The sequence below is a fragment of the Anopheles aquasalis genome, chromosome 3 (genome assembly GCF_943734665.1).
Source record: "Anopheles aquasalis chromosome 3, idAnoAquaMG_Q_19, whole genome shotgun sequence".
NCBI lineage: Eukaryota > Metazoa > Arthropoda > Insecta > Diptera > Culicidae > Anopheles > Anopheles aquasalis.
Window position 1 is genome coordinate 19,550,571 of NC_064878.1, and position 21,256 is coordinate 19,571,826.

Sequence of the window (21,256 nt, forward strand, 5' to 3'; positions counted from 1 at the left end):
CCTTCGCGCAGAAAGTCTTCTGCCAGGAACTGCAGCCCAAGATAGGGAGCGCAAGTACCGCAGAAACCGTCAAGGACGAGGATTCACTGGAAAGATACAGATCAGCGGCAAAAGTTGGGGAAATTTTCAGCCAACAAAAAGCCTTCATTTCTCTGACAGAATACCGTGGAACTGAGCGGAAAAATGAAGCAAGAGGCAAAGCGTCGAAACAGGAACGGTTCGCTGATCAATTCGCTGACTTACGCTCCGTGCCGTTCTCTCCACTGCGGAGTGGATTAGGTTTTTTTGATTTATCAACTTCCGAAACTCCACCTGCAGCCACGCTCCGGGCGCGTTCGTTGTTCACTCCAGGAGCTCGGTTGCTCGACGGAACCCCTTCCGGAAGCAACACGGACAATACGGATAGCATAGAAGGTGGCTCTCGCTCGAGGATGCGCTGCATATTGTTTGCGTTCACCCGCTCGACGCTCCCCGGGGTTCCGGTGGGATCTCACACTCGAGCCGGAGCTGCGAATCCTGACGGAATGGTTTCAAATTCCACTACACCATCTACCTAGGTAACGTCTGTTCCTTGGGGAGTCAGAAGCTGAAGCACCAGCACCAGGGCCCTCGAGAGGCAAAAAAAAGGCGAAAAAAAACCCAAACAGAACAGAACCGAACGGAGTAACTTTTCTCACCTTTTACTTTACCCCCCCCCCCCCCCCCCGGATGTGTATGTGTGTCTGTATGTATGTGCGAAGAGCACCTATCCAGAAACTCTGGGACGAAATAAAAGGAAAATTGAATTTCCTGCAGCAACCGCACACAACCGGTGTGCGCGATGGTTTGATGGATGGATGGATGGGATCGAGTGATGGTTGGCAGCACCCCGGGACGGGGGGGGGAATACGGTATGGTGTTGATTGAAGCTCCGCCGTGGAGGTGGAACCCGAGCAAAGGAAACTTTCTAATTGAAAATTGGAACAAAAACCACCAACCAATGGGAGGGAGTACACAAATACAGACACACTTACAGATAACGAGTAAAGGGCGACCATGGATCCCCAAAATATCCCGACAATGGGCCCGCTCGAGGGATGGGATTAGAATGGGATTGTCTCGTACCTTGGCAGATCCGAGGAAAAACCATAGGAAAAAGTATCCGTTTGGCCCTCTCCCACTCGTTTCTTACTCGAGAATTACTTTTTGTATCAGAACTTATCTGATTTTCTGGGCCCCGCGTTCTTCCATAAATACAATGGATATTTAATGACTTTTCCAAGGTGCTCCTCAGCGCCCAGCACATCGACGACGCAGAGCATCGTATTGTTTGCTTCTCTTATAAATCCACCTGTGAGGTATTGGAGCCCTCAAGCTGTAATACCCTTTTATATTCATCAAACAAAGTGTTCGTGCTGCACGCAGGAAATCCTAGGGCCTTTTTAACTCAAGAACTTCACTCACTGTGTCTGCTTTTCATTTTCGCGAAAAGCAAAAGTTGAAAAAGTCGGCATGGGGCATGGGGCGAGAAATTGAAAAACGCTTGACGATCGAGCCACCCTCAACATCGGGGGCATTTACTGCCACAATTAACTCCTTAATTAAACACGAAGGCACCAGTCAGCAGGCTCGAGGCTGCCAGGCTGCCCAGGTAACCTGGACCTGGAATTCCAAAAGTTCGACCGATTCTATCGGAACTGATGAAAGGCTTTGGAAAAGGAAAGCCATCCTGGGGGCGCCAGTATTCTTCGGGGTATGTTCAGCGCATGTTTGTGCAGAAGTTTACTACCGATAAGAATTACTGCCGAGTCCGGGAAGGCGTTGATTGGAACAAGAAAGTTTTACGTTGGGGCACGCAGTAATCCACGCAGGATCAGGAAGTTACTCCAAGGTCTGTTCTTTTTGGGGATAACATTTTGTAGAAGCTTCCTTCCAATGGCGTCATCGATTCAAGGCACAGCTCCGAAGTGGAATTAGAAACAATAAGCCATCGCAAAGGCACACGGCAATCGCAATCCATCCCGAATGTCTTTCGTAGGTTTGGCCTTTAATTGTGTCACTCTCGTGGGGTGACATCTCGAAGACGAATTCACCAATCACCGTCGGATTGGATCGACATTTCACTTTCGCCTTGGACGATGTATGGGGGAGGGTGATTTGTGCTTTAAAGTTCAACACAAAGCCATTGACCGGCTGTCGATCAGAGAACTGCGGCTCCCCTGGTACCGTACCATCAATGGATTGGCTAATTTGAAGACTCTGCTGCTGCTGAACCTTGGCTTTCACCGCCATCAAAGCTTGAGCTCAGCGGGACTGCACCATTTGGCCAACTTGCTGCTGCTGCTGCTGCTGCTGTTGCTGCTGCCGTTGGTCACCTCACTTCCGGTGCCCCGTTCCTCTGATGACAAGACCACAAACCATGCTCGACATGGCAAAGCTCGAAACATCGACAACGACAGGCCAGAACACCTCGAATGGAGGCGAATGCAACGATGTGTATGCAGAGTCTTGTGCCTCGACGGCAGTGGTGGTCGCTTGTCAATCGCAAATTTGTTCGAACGTTATCGACAGGACGCCGGTTAGAAGATTGACAGGCGACGACACCACCGGGCGGCCCAGGAGCAGGAGTGAAGAAGTGAAGTCCGGAACGAACGTGGCCCCAAAACACGTCCAGTAGACACACGGATTCGACTTCGTGGAAAATCGAGTGACAAGAATCGAGACATCGAGACCAACCAGCCCCCCTCCTTTCTGGCTGGCGTGTCTTCTAATAGGCCGAGAGTGGAAGCCAAAATTAAGCTCTTTCCGTGGAATGCAGCATCGAATCCGGATCGGATCGCTGATCACTTTTACTGCTCCGCTTCCCTTTTGCTGCAAACCATGTTGCCATTGACCTTTGGCGCTCGATGGTGGCCCACCAGGGGGTTGGGTAAATGCGACCATTTGTCACTTTCGCACGTGGCGCAAGAGCGCTTTCGGTTCCTTCGGGCCAGGGTGCAAGAAGACCGGACAGATGTTGGTCGGTCGGGCCGTCGGTCGGTACCGCTTGGGCTAATGGGTTTTGGAATGCGGAAAACGAATCGTCCGTGTTTTACGCCGTGCGGTATCCTTTTGGGTATTGGCACATCCTGATGGATTGTCGCAGTGGTGTCGATGGGAGTGCAGTGTCGTGTTGTGGGGGACACACATGAATAAAAAGTGATAAAGCGTTGGTTAAAATGGAACAAGTTGACTATGAGCTTGATTTTTCATTTAAGGTCAGATTAGTGCCGAAGGTAATTTAACGCATTCGTTTTTTACCCGCAACTATCCTTTTTTTCTTATATCTTGACAAATCTTTAACACAATTTTCATTTAACATTCTTTCAACAGAATCAATCTAGCGGCTTTTCATAAAGTTTATAATGGTTTTACAGCAAAAATTACCCACTTGTTTCAATAACAACCATCTGTTTTGCATTCCATCTTTGTATAATACTGGCTTCTTTATTATGGAAAGCAGTTTATTCAGATCTTAGTTGATGTAAAGAAAAATATGTAAAATGAAATCGGAATCATTTTTAAAAATATCTCAAGTTTGTATGTAATCATAAATCATATCATATATGAGTAAAACTGTAGAATAATCTAATCTAATTGCTATTATCTACTTTCCCTTCTTCTAGGTAGTTCAAGAAAATCATTAGCCCAAGATCAGGACTGATATAATGCATGAATAGGTTCATTCATTTGTCAATTAGATATCAGTTAAACAAGACCGAATTTTACTTTAGAACACGAATTGGTTAGTTCTATGCCAATTTGGAAACCACATAGGATCATTTTATACTTTTGATTCGACAATAACCCTTAACTTGTTTATCAATTAGATATCCACAATGTGTTTCAATAAATTTCAATTGTTTTATCTACTTTTTTCTTCATCTTTATTCCCTTTAAATTTACTATCATAGGCCCTCGGTTTATTACATCCAAGAAATTATTTACTTATGAACTGAAAGCAAGGTATGTACAGCAATGTTCTTCAACCATCGCTCAAAGAAGTATCGTTTAACTATAGCAAGAATCAAGATAATGCCTTTTCCCCGTTCACTTCATGCCAACAACCCTTTCAATACTGGTACTTGAGAAAAGATTCCGTAAAAAACGTTATTCTCGCTGCGATTCTATCTTTGCTCCAAGCTTATCGATCCAAGCAGCTAACTATACTATCATTCATCTTTAATCACATCCCATCACATAGATGTCCCAAAAGGGCGAAGTCATTTCTCTGGCTGCGCTTAATTTATTGGCAAACGTTTCCGTTCTATTTGGATGATTTTGAAGGACACAATGAGTGAATGAACTGAAGCTAGATCTGAATTTAACCCCAGCTCAACCACGTGGCATCAGTGTGAAACAAGCATGTACTCTCCCCCCGCCAAACGTACCACCTGGAAAGGGCAAACAGCCCTACGAGGGGCTTCCCTATCCACTACGCACACCCCCTACGTGAGATAAGAGCAATATCATAAACGCAACCCTTATCGCGCCAGCATAATGGGTTGCCAACGATAAACATGATTTGGCCCATGCTCTAGCCGATGCAAACAATCATAATTCAACGGCCTGGCCGCACTACGCTAGCATATCGCTTTTAGCACCAACGCTCTCGTGTTAAGCAAATCGGTGGCGCCGTTAACACGATGAACGCGTCCCTGACACCTCGTGGTATTAAAATGTGTTCCTTATCGTCACCGCCAAACAGCCACATTGATGGCAGTTCAATAATGGTGCCCGTAGCGAGCAAACACAAGGGACTCTCGGGTCTCACTCGCGATAAGGCCACAACTGGACGAACGTCCAGTCCAACGCACAGAACGGGATCGGATGTCGAATCGAAATCAAACAAAATCAGGTCAGCTCACACCTCATCCATTCCCCAGGAGGAACACTAAGTCCACAATTCCCAGTTCTTCCAGTATCCGGTAACGATGCAACTCCTCGTTCACCTTCTCCTTCTCCTTCTCCTAAGCCAAACTGACGTGCGAATGTACATATCGAGCATCTGACGTGACGTGCGCCTGGACGTGCGTGCTAGAAAGGAACCCCAAGAAGAAGAACTCCCAGGAAGAAGAGAAACCGGCGAGAAAAACGGAATCCAGGGCCCGACACCACACGATGGACGGAACCCACATGTCACTTTCGCGAACCGCGGCCACAGAGAGCGGGCGGGAGAGAGAGAGAGCGCGCCCATTTAATTCCTTTTCCTTCCGCGTTAAGTCCTCAGCAGAGTCCAGGGTACGTGCGTCACTCGTGGTGTGACGTTAAGGCGGGCGTCTAGAGGGCGTGTGTTTGAAATCCACATCCCACGACACGTCCGACAACGACGACGACGCCAAAAGGAACCGTTTGCCAACCTAATTGTCCCTCGAGCGTCAGCTCTAGGGCTGGGACGCACACGTTCGCGTGGAGCCGGAGGATCCGGAAGCTGCTGGCCATCAAATCCAGAGCCGGAGCCGGAGCACTGATGCTGATGCTGTGATGTGGGTGCCGCCGCACAATCATTGTTAAGCGAACCGCGGATGAGACAGCACCGTTCCTCGCAACTCTTTCTTCCCCTTCCCCTCTTTCGCATCTCACGGAGTAAAGGGCGCTTCTCGGCTCCTCGACGCTTAGCTATTGCTAAGTCTTAAGCTGCTTCTGTTGCTCCATGGTCCTTTTAGTATGGGCGATGGGTAAATAACCAGCGAGGAACATGTTTTCCTCCCCGCCGGCTCCCCAATTCAACCCATTGCAAACAGCTCAGTGAGCCACTTAGCGACTGGGAACTGACTGGGGAGACCGAGAGGAGTACGAAAGGGAGCAAGAGCATGAATGTATGAAAAACGATTTTTCCATTCACCATTTTTCACCGACCACCGGCTGCTCGGTGGCTTGGGTCATATTTATCAAATGTCAAAAACTTTAATTGCCACTTCCAGGGGCCACCGCACCTTCATACACATGCTGGCCTGGGGATTGTGTCGGTGCAAAATTGGATCCAGAGCGACACTCGCGGGCAACGTGGTGGTGCGGAGGAAGCACACGATTTGACATTTTCGTCCGTGTGCCAGGGTTCTGGGGGGTAGGCCAAAGGCGGGCTGATCCTGATCACACGACCAAAGCGCTAAAGACGTTGACGCGTGATTCAACGAGGCGTGTGCCGTGCGTCTAGGTCCGTGGTCTGGTATCTAGTGTCACTGTTTTGCTCGCCGAGTCCGGCACGGATTTGCGTGATCATTATCCGTAAATTGTGAGCCACGGGCTGGCCAGCCGTTTGTATATTGATGGGAGTTGTGTTGTTGGGTGTAGGGTTTTGGGAGATAAAGAGGCGCTCGTCTCTGTGCCGCTTTGGTGTCTTTGGTCACCTGGTGATGGCATTTTGTCGTCAGCAATGTGATGTGGACTGTAGCTTATCTCGACGGCTGTTTAGTTGTGAATCTGTTACTAGTGGAGTAGTGCGTACCACAATACTAATATTATGTTATTAATTTAATGACATCATTAGCTAGTTTATTTGTTAATCACCCCAAAGGTCAGATTATTGTCTGTTTGAAAAAAGGAAGGCAAGTCGTGTTTACAAGATGCAGATCTATCTCGTCTTGTAGTTTGTGTAAGTGATTTTAAATCTCTATTTTTTGTATAAATATAGCTTATGAATCTACAGAGCAATTGCCAAACAATGACCAGAACATTCAATAACCACAACGTCAACTACTAATAGTAACTGAGACTAAAAGAAGGATTTGGAACTCGATGCAGCCTGTTAGTCTAAAGGTACTTGGTTCCTGTGAAGAAGTATGATGTAACAAGTAAAAACACGCTGTTTAAATGCTAAGAATACGATCGATAATTAGGATAGTAGCCCGCCAAAATGTAATACTCTGAGAACATGAGATTTGTTCCCCTTACAATTTGAAGCAAAATCAAGGGACGAGTTCTCTAACTACTTCTACTAACAAGTTTTTATGTAGAAAACTGACAGATGAAAAGAACTCAATATTTATGTCCAGTCCAATTTGAGGGGATTCAATAAATAAACAGGAGAAATACTTATAGTTGCAGTAATACCCTGCTATAGTGGTATTGGAAACTTGATACATAACTGTTTCGGGCTGCAGGTCAATATAAAGATTGATTTGCGAGTCCATTTTAAATCCTTACCCTTTTCATTATAGTTTGTCTGTAGGGCTTAATGCATGGTCTGTCGCAAAGCAAACAGCACTTTTTCAATAAAAACATTTCTAGTCGCGACACTTTCATGTGGGTATTTTTGTTTAAAAGGGATATGCTTGAAGCACTTTTAATCAAAATTTCATGACATTTGGTCCACTAGAAGCAATTCTTTTTTGCCTAAAACGACAGTATGTTTGAGAGGTCGGTACAAGCCTTCTGAACTACCAAAGTGACAGCCTAACGTTGTCCTTTCATCGGTAAATGAAGTTTACCGAGCAGATAAAACTCGCAGAGCATCAGATCAGGTAATTACGACTAATGATTGATCGATAAAATGTTATTTTTGGTCAAAAAAACAGTGATAAACGTGGATGAGACGATGCATTATCATGCAACAAGCGCCTGCATCCTTCTTCACGATATGTAGGGTAAATGCGATGAATAGAAAATCATCACCACAAACTTGTTACATCAATTAGGTCAACGTTTTACCGAGTTTAAAAGCTAAACCTGATTTTTTTTCATGATCAATTTTGTACCAACGACCCAAACATGCTGTCATTTTTGGGCGCATAACTTTAATTCCATCGAACCAATGAGCATGATATTTTTACTGAAAGTCCTTAAAAGATGTACCTTTCAAACAAAAATACCCACACTAAGGTGTCGCTACCAGAAACGAGTTTATTGAAAAAGTTCCGTGTACTTGCGACAGACTATGTAGCATGTTTCATGTAATTTTGATGCATCTAGGAATCCGTTCATATTATTTTTGCACTCATAACACTCTGTTGACTCTGTGATCTCTCTGCGTAATAGCATTCAATTGGTTGCTAACAGGTAGGTGATAATGTGTCCAATTGTTTTCAACGCAAATGTCCTCCAACCAACCAATCGAACTGCGAGGTGCCAGGACGCATTCCCATTCGACCCAAGGGATTCCAATTCGATCACGTCGTTATCGAGCTGCATGTGTCGCCTCATGTGCAGCCCAGGTCCATGGCCCGGTTGTCCTCTTGGTTATCACATCAATAACCATCTCTCCGGTACAGTGCAATTCTCATTACGGTGGAGGTCATCGTGGAATCGTCTTGAATCTAAACAAACCAATTTAGCAAACGAGAGCGTTTAACGAGAGAGACGTTTTGCTATCTCGCTTCTATATTGGCATGGCACAAATTGTATCAAATGGCAAATGGTTTGCATCGAGTTGCTGCAATTGCACACGTCTCTCCCCCCATTGCCTTTCTTCCGATCGCTCCATGGAAATGCATCCCGCGAGCGCCTCCGGAATGCCGTGGTGCAATTGCACTCGACCTTGCGACCAACCTTGACCATCCGGTTACGTGTATCCGTGACGCTGCTACATCCATTCCTGATGGTGAGCTCATACAGGGAGATAAAATGCAGCGCGAACTTCGCCACAACCACCATCGCCAGCACCGAGGAGGCCAGATTCCGGGCACCGGTGCGGAATAATATCTTTTTGTTTAATTGCTTCTTATCTTATCGCCACGCCAGCTGGTACGCCCCGGCCAAGCGCGACCAGGCACCGAATTCAAACGTATGTGCCGACACCCTGGTCGCGGTCGGTTTGCTAGTAAGTTTTGTTTGTGTAATGGATTGCGATAAGAGAGGTAACTTTGAATAATAACACACCTTCCCCTGCACTAACGATGCACCGACCACAACCCATCCCGGGGACTTACCTTGTTCACTGGGATCCTCTTCGGTGGCTGCTGCTGCTGCTACTTCGTGGACTTCCGAGTTCTGATCCGCTACGGCAACGTTAGAAACTGACGATGCGACTTCAGGTGCAACTTCTTGCTCCACGGTGGAGTTTGGTCGCTCGTCACTATCATCAGCAGCATCCATCGCAACTTTCGTCTCTTCCACACTAGCACTCGTGGCTGCATTTGCGCCACTTGCTTCACTATCACCATCACCACCAACAACATCAGCATCATCATGATCAACATCCACATGGTCACCGTCGTCACTAACAGCGCGCTCAATGCCAACAATGATTCGCTCATGAATCTGTTGTATCTGCTCCGTACTGTCCGCGACGTCGACGTCGTCCAGCGGTTCGATCTGCGCCCGGACCAGCTCCTCGAAGTCACTCTCCACGGTATCGCCTACGACGATGTCTACGTCACCGCAAATCGCCTCAATCTGGGAACGTTCCTCCTGCTCCCGAATGTCCACGCTGTGCTTTCGCGTGGCCACAACCTTCACTTCCTCTTCCTGCGCTTCTTTTGGCTCCTGGTGGTTGTCCACTGGTTCGCTCGTCGTTTCGGGGGCCTTAGTTGCCTTCCTGGGTCCCTCGTCCTTCTCCTCATCTCCACTTGTCGGTTCGTTTGTGGCGGTTTTGGATGCTTCCAGCTGCTCCTCACGCAGCTGCTCCACCACCGGATCCACCGGATGCTGTGCCATCACTGCTGTACCACGATCGGCGGTATCTTCGCTCTCGACAGTCGGCTGACAGGTGGTCTGGCCTGGGCCAGACGGTGATCCATCGGTGACACAAATCTCGCCCGCCTTATCAGTGGCGTGCACTGCGCTGATTACGTCGCTTTCATCTCCCGGGCTGGCCACTTCCTTCTTTTCTTCCTCCACTGGCTGCTGTACTTGGAATGTCTGATCTCCGGTTGCTTCTAGCGTCGGTGGCTGTTGATCGCTTCCTTGCACTCTGTCAGCCAGCGTCAGTGTCATGATCGTAACATCCGCGGCCGTACCGGCCGGTGCTGCTCCGGTGACTATTTTCGCGGACGCGGAACCGTTCGTGAGGTGTGGTCGCCTGGTGGTCACCAACGCGCTCAACGCGTCACCGTCACCGATGGGTTTCTTGCGTTCGCGCTGCTGGTTGTTGTTCGTATCGTTGATAACGGTTTCGTCGGCCGTATCGATTATAACTATCGGGCTGCCGATACCGTGGAGAAGGGAAGAGAGAAGAAGAAAGGAAAACATGTAAGAGCTTGTCGTACCGGTGTGATCACTACCATGATATGTGATAAACTAGCCAAATCGATATCTATCGCCAATCAGCCTTGAATGATTTGCTGATTGTATGCGGAGCGGAGATAAAAACAAACATACGAAAATTGCAGTGGTGTGTTCATGAGATGAGGCGGGAGGTAAATTTAGTGATATTCGTTCAGAGCAAAGGTGATCGAAATTATAAGAGCAATAGATTAAAAGCTGCAGTGCTTATTGTGATGTTCTGATCTTTCAATGTTCCTACGGTACAAACTTCTTAATGAGATCTCGTTTCTAAAGCGTTGTTTGATTCATTCGCTTTACTTTCTATACTTTTTTTTTAATTCTGTAAATTTTGCTGTATACACTGTTAGATATGTATCGCCTTGAACCAGTTGTACATGGGTTAGCTGTACAGCAACAAAGTACATGATAAAATACTTTTTCTCCGATTTGCGATGATTGAATTTCTTTTTTTGTATTCATTCACCAGATATGAGACTTTTTCGCGATGGACAGTACACTTCAATAAGCAAATGTCGAATCGTGCAAGGGTACCCTGGTACCCAATCCCGGGTGGGAGGGTTAAACATATTCACCCCTCCCTCTTCTCTCGCCCTCGCAAGGGACACGCGCATCCTTTTGTGCTGGCGTGGCGTGGGCGATTGCGCTGCATTTTTATCACCGCTTAGTTCAGCCGGCGATAATATTTTCTTTCACGGTTTTCGTAGCGTGCTGATCTGTGTGCTTTATTGGCAACATCTGCGGCACCTTTGTGGAGAAGATGGGACGATCATTCTGCCTGATTACAACCGTGAAAAACGGTGAGGAAAAGCGATCATCATTCCAGTTTATTTTATGTTGAGAAAGATAGTTCTATTCTTCGTCGCTTCGTGGCATGAATGCAGGTAAATGCACTTGCATAGTAAAGCAAAAAGTGTAACATTTGTGCATGTAAATCTTCCACACTTGTTTGACAAAGGGACGAGGCTAGAAACGTGGGAAAATGTATGTTCTACCGACTGTTCCTTTGAATGCGAACAGTTGCGATCCAACAGGAAAAACGGCCAAAGTTGAATGAAAATAGGATCAAATTAATTCGTGAGACGTTCTACCATTATCAAACGGCTATTAGATGCATTTCTTTATTCAAAAAGTGCGACAATTATGCGAAAAAATGTGCATCAAATCGCGGTGCCGAGTTCGGATTTGATCCAAGTCCGTCGCGCTTTCAAGCGGCGACGATGAACGAAATATTCTTCAAAAGTTGTAGTTTAATGTGACATTTACTTGAATAAATTAAATAAAATAGTTTCTGTACAAAAAATCATCAAAAACGGGTCCTTTTTTCCGTGCCCGGTGAAGGATGCGAAGGTGGAGGAAGGAGAGGAGCGGGGAACTCCGAAATTTTCGAGTAGTCTTGAGACTGCTCGAAAAGTCACAACATTTCGAGCGGGGTAATGTCTCGGCTAGTTTGCAGGCTTTGAGCTACAGCTTTTAAGCTATTCTGGGTGCTCGAAATGTTGTGACTTTTCGAGCAGTTTCAAGACTACTCGAAAATTTCGGAGTTCCCCGCTCCTCCTCCTCCTCCTCATTCTCCTCCTCCTCCTCCTCCTCTTGCACATCATTCGCCGGGCACGGAAAAAAGGCCCGTTTTTGACGATTTTTTGTACAGAAACTATTTTACTTAATTTATTCAAGTAAATGTCACATTAAACCACAACTTTTGAAGAATATTTGGTTTCAATTTTGAGAAGATATATTAAAAACTTCATCCATCGCATCAAATTTAGGCAGTCGTGTCTTCGAAAAGATACTTTTTGCGGTGCCCATCGTAGCTGCGTGATGGGTCATCAGAAAAATACAAATCAATATTCTTTTGATAGATTATAAGTTTATCTAGGTGGCCCCGTCGAGATTTCATAAAAATTGTTGATAGTTTTTTTTTAACAAATCTTTAAAAATCGTGTTTTTAGGCAAAATGGCAAAATGATGCTCACTTTTTCCACTTCAAAAGTCTGCCAAAAATCGAAAAATAGGAATACCAACAAAAACTCGACGGAGCTACTTGGATAAACTTATAATCTATCCACCAATCCAAATCCAATCCATCCAAAGAAAAACCAACAAAATTGCCCCCTTGCCCCCTCTCTACCTACCCATTATGCTGATGTTCCAGCGAGGAAAACTCCTCCTCCACCTCGCCGATCGGTGGCAGCAGGTTCGAGGTCCAGGGGAAGTTAAAGTACGCCTCGGACGGTCCACCGGACACGATCTCCGGTGGTCCGAGCTTCTCACCATCCTCATCACTGAACCCATCGCCACTGAGGAACTGCTCCGGGGTGGTTGCCTCCCGCGACAACACACTGCTCCGATCGTCCTCATCCTCCGACCGCGATCGACGCCCGTACAGCTTCTCATCATCATCCTCATCGCTCGAGCTGCTCTCGATGTACGTGTGATCCTCACTCGAAATGATCTTAATACACTTCCGTACGATCATCTCCGGTTCCGGTGCTCCGGTCTGCTCCACCCCATCGAACCGTCTGGCCACTTTGGGGGATGTTGGCGGTGCCACAATGTCCATCGCATCGCCCTCGAGTGCCTTCAGCGGGATGGACACCTTCGGATGGAAATCGATCAACCGGGGTAACAGATCGGTGGCCGAACCAACATCCGCACTGGGTTTTATCTTGTCCTCGCTGACGCTGACGGTGGTCGGTGCATCCGTCGGCACTAGCGCACACTCGTGAATCACTTCCGTGGCTTCCTGCAGCCAACTCTGGATCGTATTGTACTCCGGACCGAGAGGAGCGACACTCGCCACAGCGCCATCCATCGAAGGAACCGTGGGTTTCTGGCGTGGCGGTGGAACGACGATCGGAATGGGAACCGGAATCGGTGCCCGTTTCTTCGGCTCAACGATGGCGCTGCCCGTTGAGCCCTGCCTTGGCAGTGGCCGAGGGGGAACTTGCGCCTTCAAATCCATCTGTTCGTACACACCACCGCCACCGGAACTGGTTTGCTCTGGTTCCGCGTCCTTTTCTGCCACCGACAATCGTCGTGGTCGGTTAGTGGCACCACGGTTCAGCACCATATTCTCGTACGGTTGCACCGTCTGGATTGTAACGTTCTCGTACGGGCCGTACGACGGAATGGCCACATTCTCGTAGTTCCTGTTCTCATCCACCTTCATAATCGTGACATTTTCGTACTCTCCTCCAGTTCCACCGGCCACTTCCAACTGTAGCACGTTATTGCTGGCCGGCGTGGACGTCTTTGTGGCCACGGAACTGGCTGGCACTTGTGGCACCGGTGGCTTGAATGTAAACAAGTTGGTCGGTTCGAACTTACTCTCCAGATTGAACTCCTGCTCGAGCAACGTGAACGGTTTGAGCGCTTTGGCCAACTCCAAACTCGGTCCCATACCCATTGGACCGGCCCCGTTCGAGGGGATCGTATAGTCCTCCGACGACAGGCTGGAACAGATGGAAAACTTGTCCACCACCGTCGAGATGGTGCTGGCCGTATCGTCCGATTCCGAGATCAGATCGCTAATGTCATCGGCGAACAGATTGCTGTACGATTCTGCATCCGGTGGTGGTGGTGGAGGTCCACTGGTGGCCAGTTCTGTCCCGGTGGCCCCCGAGGATTGTTTCTCCTCCTTCTGGCCACCATTCGGTGTCGTTTGCTCCGTCGTCCCCGTGGTGACCGCCTTCCGTTTGTTGAGTTTCCTCGGTGGAACGGGTGGCGGTGGTGGTGGGGCACTTTTCCGCTCTGGCAATTCCCCGCCAACATTCTCTAACCCCGCGGATGATCCGGCACCTCCTTCGGGGAAAAAGTTCTGCACCTTTCCCTCACCATTCCGCACCAACAGTTTGATCGCCACGTTACTGTCTTTGAGACACTTGACACACTCGATGCGCGTCATTCGCGTCACGCTCACTCCGTCGATTTCCAGGATCTCGTCCCCTTCCCTCAGATGGCCCCAGCTAGCGAGGACACGCGACGCAGGACTGTTCTCGGCGCAGGATTGAATGAACAAACGTTGGATCTTTTCGTTACTCCTGGTGCCACCTTGGAACTTGAGTCCAAAGCCAAGTCGTTCACCCGGTAACCGATAGACGAGCACCATTTCCGGGGCGTTCGTTTCTTCGGTGCCGCTGTCCGCTCCTCCATCCGCACCCGGATTGATCGACAGCACGGTCACGAACTGTGAGTCCTCCAGTGGCCTGTGGTCCATTCGGATCGGTTCCTGGTTCGTTCGTTTGCCTGATTCAAGGTTACCGTTGAGTGGTCCCGCCGCTGCTGCTGAACTGGCACCTCCGTTACTGCTGGCCGTCTGGGTCTGCGTCGTGGGCGTCTGCGTTGCTGGTGTCTGCAGATGATCATCGACCGAAACGACGGTTACATATTTCTCCATTTTCGCTTTCGGTTACCCGTCCCCGGTGTTACGTGGAACCGAAATTTTCCCCTCTCTCTATCCGCTCGTCGCTCCTCGATCGCTCGCTAGAAAAAAAAGTCTCGTCTCGGTGCTATCTGGAGGCTGGCCGTTCCGTTCCGATTCACTTGCCAGCCAGGGCAGTTATCGAGAGGGAAGTCGCGGACGGCGGACGGCGGCGACAAAGTGTGGCTTGGTGCGGGCCACCGACCGGCATGCAACCATAACGCAGTCGCTTCCAAGAGAGACGCGCTGAAGCGGTAATGCGCGACACCTTCGCGTGCCTCCCTTCGCGATGGTGTTATCTGCAAGAAAGGCGAGAGAACGAGAAACGAAACAGATTAATATCAAGCCGGCCAGTAGGTGTGAGATGTGGTTAGCGAGCGCATTTTTTTTTGGTCCGCTGTTTGTTGTTTGTTATGCATTTGCATTAAATAGTCTTTGCTAGCAAAGCGGCTTTTTAGGTTATTTATTAATGAGTTCGAATTCAATAAAGATATCTCCCATCAGCGTGTCATTTACAGTTTGATTTCAGCTGATTTTCATTCATTTGGCTCCCTTGTTACAGTTGCTGTTGGTGATTTATTTGTTCTTTGCACGTGCATGCCATTTAATTGATTATGGATTAGCGAGTCATGCTCCCAATATTCTGTTCCTTTCTCTCTTTTCATGTTTTGAGGAATGTTTAATAGAAGTTACCAACGTTTTGCTCCGTTTTTGATCTTGGCAATAACTTAAAGTATCAGCATTAAATTTTGCAATTGCAATTCAACTTTTCCAATAGTATTCTTTTGATTCTTTCATAATAATCTTCAAATATCTTTATGAAAACCTTATGATATTTATTTAAAATGACAGATAAGTGATAAAATATGCTAGATAAATGCATGATTGCGACATAGACTGTATGAATATCATCATACAATGATTCATCTATTAAAATTGTAATTTCAAAATCAAGAAAATATATTGGAGAGATCCGAAAAACCAATCTTCTGTTGGAATGATTGAGCTTCTAGCTAATCTTTCAATGTAGCATTGTACTACTGCATTTTTTATTATTTCAAGCATTCAGGCACTGAAAGTTGACAAGAATTCAGGGCTTGTACGATTTTCTACCGTTATTTGATTTCTGTTTCGATTTTTTTCGAATACAGCAATAGCTGGAAATAATAATTAAACATTAATAAACATTTGACTGCGACAATATTCAACAGGACTATCACTCTCTATTGGCAGTATCTGAACTTGCTCGAAAGAATATTGATCGATCTAACAATGTTATCCAGAGATGATCAATTTTAGTGATCACTTTAAAGATTTTGCAATGTCTGTAAAATCTGCCAACAAAGTACCAAAAACAATTAAATATAATGAGTATGCTTTCTCTCCATTTGAATTTTTGTATTTTTGTATTCCAATGACCACAAACAACAGTAATGATCTGGTAGATAGAACCAACAAATAACATTCCACCCTCACATCACGGCTTCCCGACCCAAACTCTCCGCTGACCTTCAATTCATCCCACCCTCCCGTAGCACATTAGCGAACCATACCGTAATAGCCGAAAAACCCAATTACACACAAACGAACCACGAAGACGAAAGTGAAACTTTCGATGCCACCGGACCGGCGGAACATGCGCACCGGAGCATCGGGAGAGCAACTGCTGCAAATTGATTCCAATCGCACCGTACCGTTCCGTAGATGGGTTTGGCCGATAATTATTACCTTTCAGCGCCTGATCATCGCGTATCCGTATCGCGATCGTGTGCCTGCTGACGAACTAACGGACGCAGCTAGCAATTGCTAGGAATTGAGATGGTTCACGGTAGCAGTCGCATCGCGTCTCGATCCGTCGATCGATCAGTGAGTATCATATGACCGCCACTGCTAACGGCGCCCGATGACTACCGCGACCACCGATCACCGAAGTCATGCTCGTACATGCGGGAAACAATTTCAGTTTCCATTCGAGCGAGTCTCGCGCTCCAAGGCGCTCCCCGGATGGCGCCGATAGAGACTGACGCGTCGCGGGTGAAAGGAAAGTTTAAATGCCGAGCGTGTCGCAGCGGGCGGACGGGCGGTTTGGTGAGGATTCGGAGTGTGTTCTGTTTGTTTGAGCATCGTTAAAATCGAAATTAAACGAGACTTTCCGTCGATCGCGGTTGATTGCGCGGTGTGGCTACATATTGTGGCTACGTTTGTGCTAATAGGAGCCAATACCGGAATGAACTATTACTTTCGCTCGCGGTGAGGCCGGGAAACCGGTAATAAAACTGCGATCGACGGTTGTCGGCGATTGGTCGATGCGTTTATTGGGTCGCAGTCGTTGTGGGGGAGAGGATACAACAGCAGCCCTTTCATTTATGGTTCTAAGTAACAATGGGGTTGCAACAAACTTGAACTTGTGTTTTTTGCTTCAGTAAAAGTAAAGAGTCATTCGCTCAAGTGGGTACTCACTAAGTACATACAATTTTCTATTGCTTCAGTTACATTTGTTGATTGTTTGTATTTTTTTTCGGTTGCATTATTTATTAGTCTCAAAAAAATCATTCCATTCTTTTCTCTCTTCTACATTGTGGTCAATAATTGAAAAGTTCTGCGTGATCTGCTTTAGTTTTTCATATTTTACAAATTTCTTTAAATTAAATGTATAAAAAAAGGAATACTAGTTTAAAATTTACTATGCTTTCAAACTCTTTAATCGACATATTTTTTTCTTCTTTGCTTGTGTCATTTTATTAACAACTTCTAACTTATATTTTTTTACAATATTAATTGCAAAGTGAATCGTACTCGTAGGCAACAGTTGGTTGTTAAATAGTTTCAAATGATTATTATTCTCTTTATCGTGTAGTTTTATTATTTTGGCCAACACAAGAGATGAAAATAAACTTCCACAATTAACAGAAAGAACCACAATTAACATGCAAATTTGACGCCACGTGCCAACGACGATTACTAAGCTCAGGACATCCTCAAAAGACTCAGAAGAAAAGATGAAAGAAAACTTCACCAGCACACCATTTATCATACCGTAATGCAACATAATGGAGATCGAAAATGGCTCGCCCGGTGAATCATCGCAGCCCACAGCATAAAGGAATCATCGGCAAACAAGGCATCGCAAATCGGCATCGGCCAATCGATTAATATCCTTTTCGCATGCAAATCACTCGATATGATACGCGGTCGACATGCGGTCCGTTCCGTTTCGTTCCGTAGCGACGCTCATCACACGAAACGATCGCGATCGCGTGATCAATCCCAGCCCCCTGCTCGCCTCCCGGAGCTCGACCGGAACAAATCACCTTTCTAATGACACTCTCTGGCCATCTGGCATCGGCCTAGGCATCGGCCCGGTCCAAACCGACCAATTGTCGAATGAATTATTTTCACTTTTACTCTAATCATAAACGACAGTCGAACAGACAGGGGCAGAGGAGGTATTTATCGTCGCTGGTTTCAGCTGATGCGATTAGATTAGGATTCACAATGCGGCGCAGCACGCGTAATTTGCGATCTTCCACCGCGAACGGTCCGGGCCAAAAACCAAACATCGGCATCGCTCATTATCCGTCCGGCGTGCCATTTTGACGTGCGAGCAGTGGTGGATTCGAGATAATTGTGGCAACATAAATTACAACGATGCCGGTGATGCCGACGGTTAGCGATGTTCGCGAGCTGCAGCGCTATGCTTCCATCCAGAGCTGAGCCACGGGATAACAACGAGGCTCAGCGTGCGGTTAGCGGCGCAGATTTCGCCAACCGAAACGGCAACCACCCGGAGTGGTGCGGAGCGGAGCGGGTGCTTATGCATCTCAGTGGCAGATTGTCTCGACACACAGAGCCAATGGTGAACGGTTGGTTGGTGGCAGGTTGTCGAGCGTGCGGTAACACCGGTAACGCGGTGAAACGACCAACCACGTTCCTGATCAAAAGCTGGCTCATTTTTCAATTCGACCAGGTGTGAACGGCAGACTTCCTCTCATTTCGATGGCGAATTCGTATGAAAAGTAGTGCAGCAGATTGTGAAATGATGGCCAATGGTTTTGACAGCGTAGTGTTATGGAAGCGAGTTGTAGGCCATTTCAAGTTTTCCTTTCAGTGGGAATATGCAGTTGTGAAGGAATGAAAAATGTCCCCAAGAAAAATGTTCCACCGATTACAGCTTCTCATGTTTTTTATGCAACGTTTGAGACATTTAAATCCGGAATCAGGGAATATGTTGTATCTCAGGATTAATTAAAGAGATCAACATCGTTTGTACCTAAAAAATGCAACTTTATTTTTATATGAGATTTCTTTTCGAAAAATGAGATAACTACATATTGATTAATACTCTACGTTTACATTTTGACTCAGGCTCTGCATTCTTTTAGGAGCTCTGTTGATCTTGGCTGATAATAGGCCAAACAGAAGAAGATTTTTCCCTTATTTTTTTAACGAGTTCGTAATCTTTTTAGCAACCAGTTTTCATGGTTTCCCATAAACAACTGAAAATACGTTGTAAAATCAATGTTCCTGTTTTTTTTTTTGGAAAAACGAGCATCAATTTATTGCACACAAAACTTCTGGTGGCAGCTGAACAGAAGCTCTGTATTGGGAGCTGTTCAACATCAATTTAAACATCAATCAAAATTGGATAAATCTCATTTACCAAAAATTGATTGCAATTACTCAATTTCAATTCAATTTATGTAATCTTTGATCCTTCAAATCGTTCTAATACTTATGATACTACAGAAGATAATAACTCTGATTTGATCTAGTTCAGTTCCATCATATGGAAGGAAATGTCTCTAGGTCTCTAGGATTGTTATAAGAGTTAAATGTAGTACCGTACTTTCATATTTAAAAAAATGTTCAGCTGGTTGATTTTTAATCTAAAATCTCGTAGCTTGTAAAGCCTTTTAAGCTTTGTACTCTTGTCAAATATACAATGCTTGATTTATTTGGTAGAAACATACAAAATAAAACAAATTTAGCATTTAAACAACTACAATGAATTACAACAAACTCCAGCCAGAAACACCTCTCTTTATGATCCAAATTGTTCGTTTATTGTTCAAAACCCCGAATTAATCGCTTTCAGTCGAATGCAAATGAACCGCTGGAGGCGCTTGTATTAGCAAACCAACGGCGCGCCACCAACCAAACCAAACCAAACACCACCGCGCACACACCAGCACCCATTAGCATAAGTGAACGACCTCTCACATGTCAGTCAAAAGCATCGACAATTTATGATCGAGCGAGCGGCTGTGCCTCGATCTCTTCGCGTCTCTCTGGTACGATCGCCCCCAAAACAGATCACTCTGTCGGTGAAAACGTGACTCGGCGCCACCACCAGCACCAACGCCACCCCCCTCACCTCTGTCAGTGAAATTCGAACAAAATCCAATATGTCACTAAACGGCGTTGTACTCAGGGGCCATAAAACCAGTTCTCTCCCAGGCCACCAAACGCTTGTCACCAGACACTGGGCCCCGCTGGTGCTGGTGGCGACCTTTCCACCAGTTCGAGGCCCGCTAATTATTCGCGGGACCACATTCACGATCACCACCATCACCACGATCACCACCAGCGCAACGCATTAACTAGCCCAACAACAACACAGCAACACATTATCGACGCAGCCACAACATCTGGGACCTGGACGAAAGAGAAAGGAGTTTGTTTGTGTTTTCTGAAGGCTTATGTTTTTTTTTCGTTGTTGCTGTGGTGTGAGGGAGCATCATCAGCATCATCTCAAAGCCCCACATATCAGCTTAACACCACACTCACACTCCATCCACATCCAGCTTACCGAAGTCCGGGTGATGGGTTTTTGGTGATAAATTAAATGCGATACGGGATGGTGGCTTGGTGCGCGCGCGCGCGCTCGCGACGTTATTTTGGGAATGTCCGAAATCAATTTATTAATACCCGCCCCACTGAAAGCAGCGAAATTCGAACCGAAAGGTCATTTCCATGTGAAAGCTTTCTTTAGATTTCTATCCGAGTCCGCTGTTGACTTCGAACTTGGAGCTTGAAACCAAAACAGACGAACCAGCGTTGAGTTGCGCGAAATCGCTGTGCACGTGAGGTTTTGCGCGGATTTTGGTCAATGGCCCCGTGCCCGAAAGTTCATCGGGTCAATCCTGTGTTGCACAAATTTGCCAGTTTGTCGAAAGATCCGCTGAACTTTGCCATCTCTCCCCCGGGGTCGGACCATCTGGTTGCACACCGGACACCGGACCGGATGAACCATGGTGAGCTAACCAACGAATCATCTCCCCCACCCGAAAATGACGCCAATTTTCATAACAAACGCTTCACGGTGCCTCAATTTAATCGAGAAAAGCCATGGTACAGGCTCGAACTGGAGCACATATAGACGCACCAGAGGCTCGTGTCTGAGATCCGCCTGATGTCATGTCGAAAGCGACGGATTTTTTAATTGGGAAAAACAGACGCCAGCTGGCTGGCCACGGCCACGGTTGGGTGCATCCTCTGCAATGCGTTGCGGTTGCGCAACCGGTGGCCGGATTCGGCGAAATTTGGTGGCGTGGGAAAGCCCTCAGCTACTCGTCATTATCACGCGCGAGCTGCCAACGGTTCTACTCCCTCACACCAACAACCTGCTGGCAACAGTTATGCTAAGCACGGTAC

The 21,256-nt window shown here is 46.7% G+C and overlaps 1 protein-coding gene across 1 annotated transcript in view; it reads right to left on the reverse strand.

Moving 5' to 3' along the window:
- The window catches only part of LOC126578856 (uncharacterized), a 172,931-nt gene extending 158,201 nt beyond the window's left edge, over positions 1 to 14,730 (reverse strand). The window contains exons 1-2 of the mRNA XM_050241808.1: positions 12,315 to 14,730; positions 8,886 to 10,099 (exon numbers count right to left, since the gene is read on the reverse strand). Coding sequence (XP_050097765.1) covers positions 8,886 to 10,099; positions 12,315 to 14,578 — 3,478 coding nt within the window. The 5' untranslated portion in view covers positions 14,579 to 14,730. The remainder of the gene's footprint in view (positions 1 to 8,885; positions 10,100 to 12,314) is intronic.
- Between the last annotated feature and the right edge of the window lie 6,526 nt (positions 14,731 to 21,256).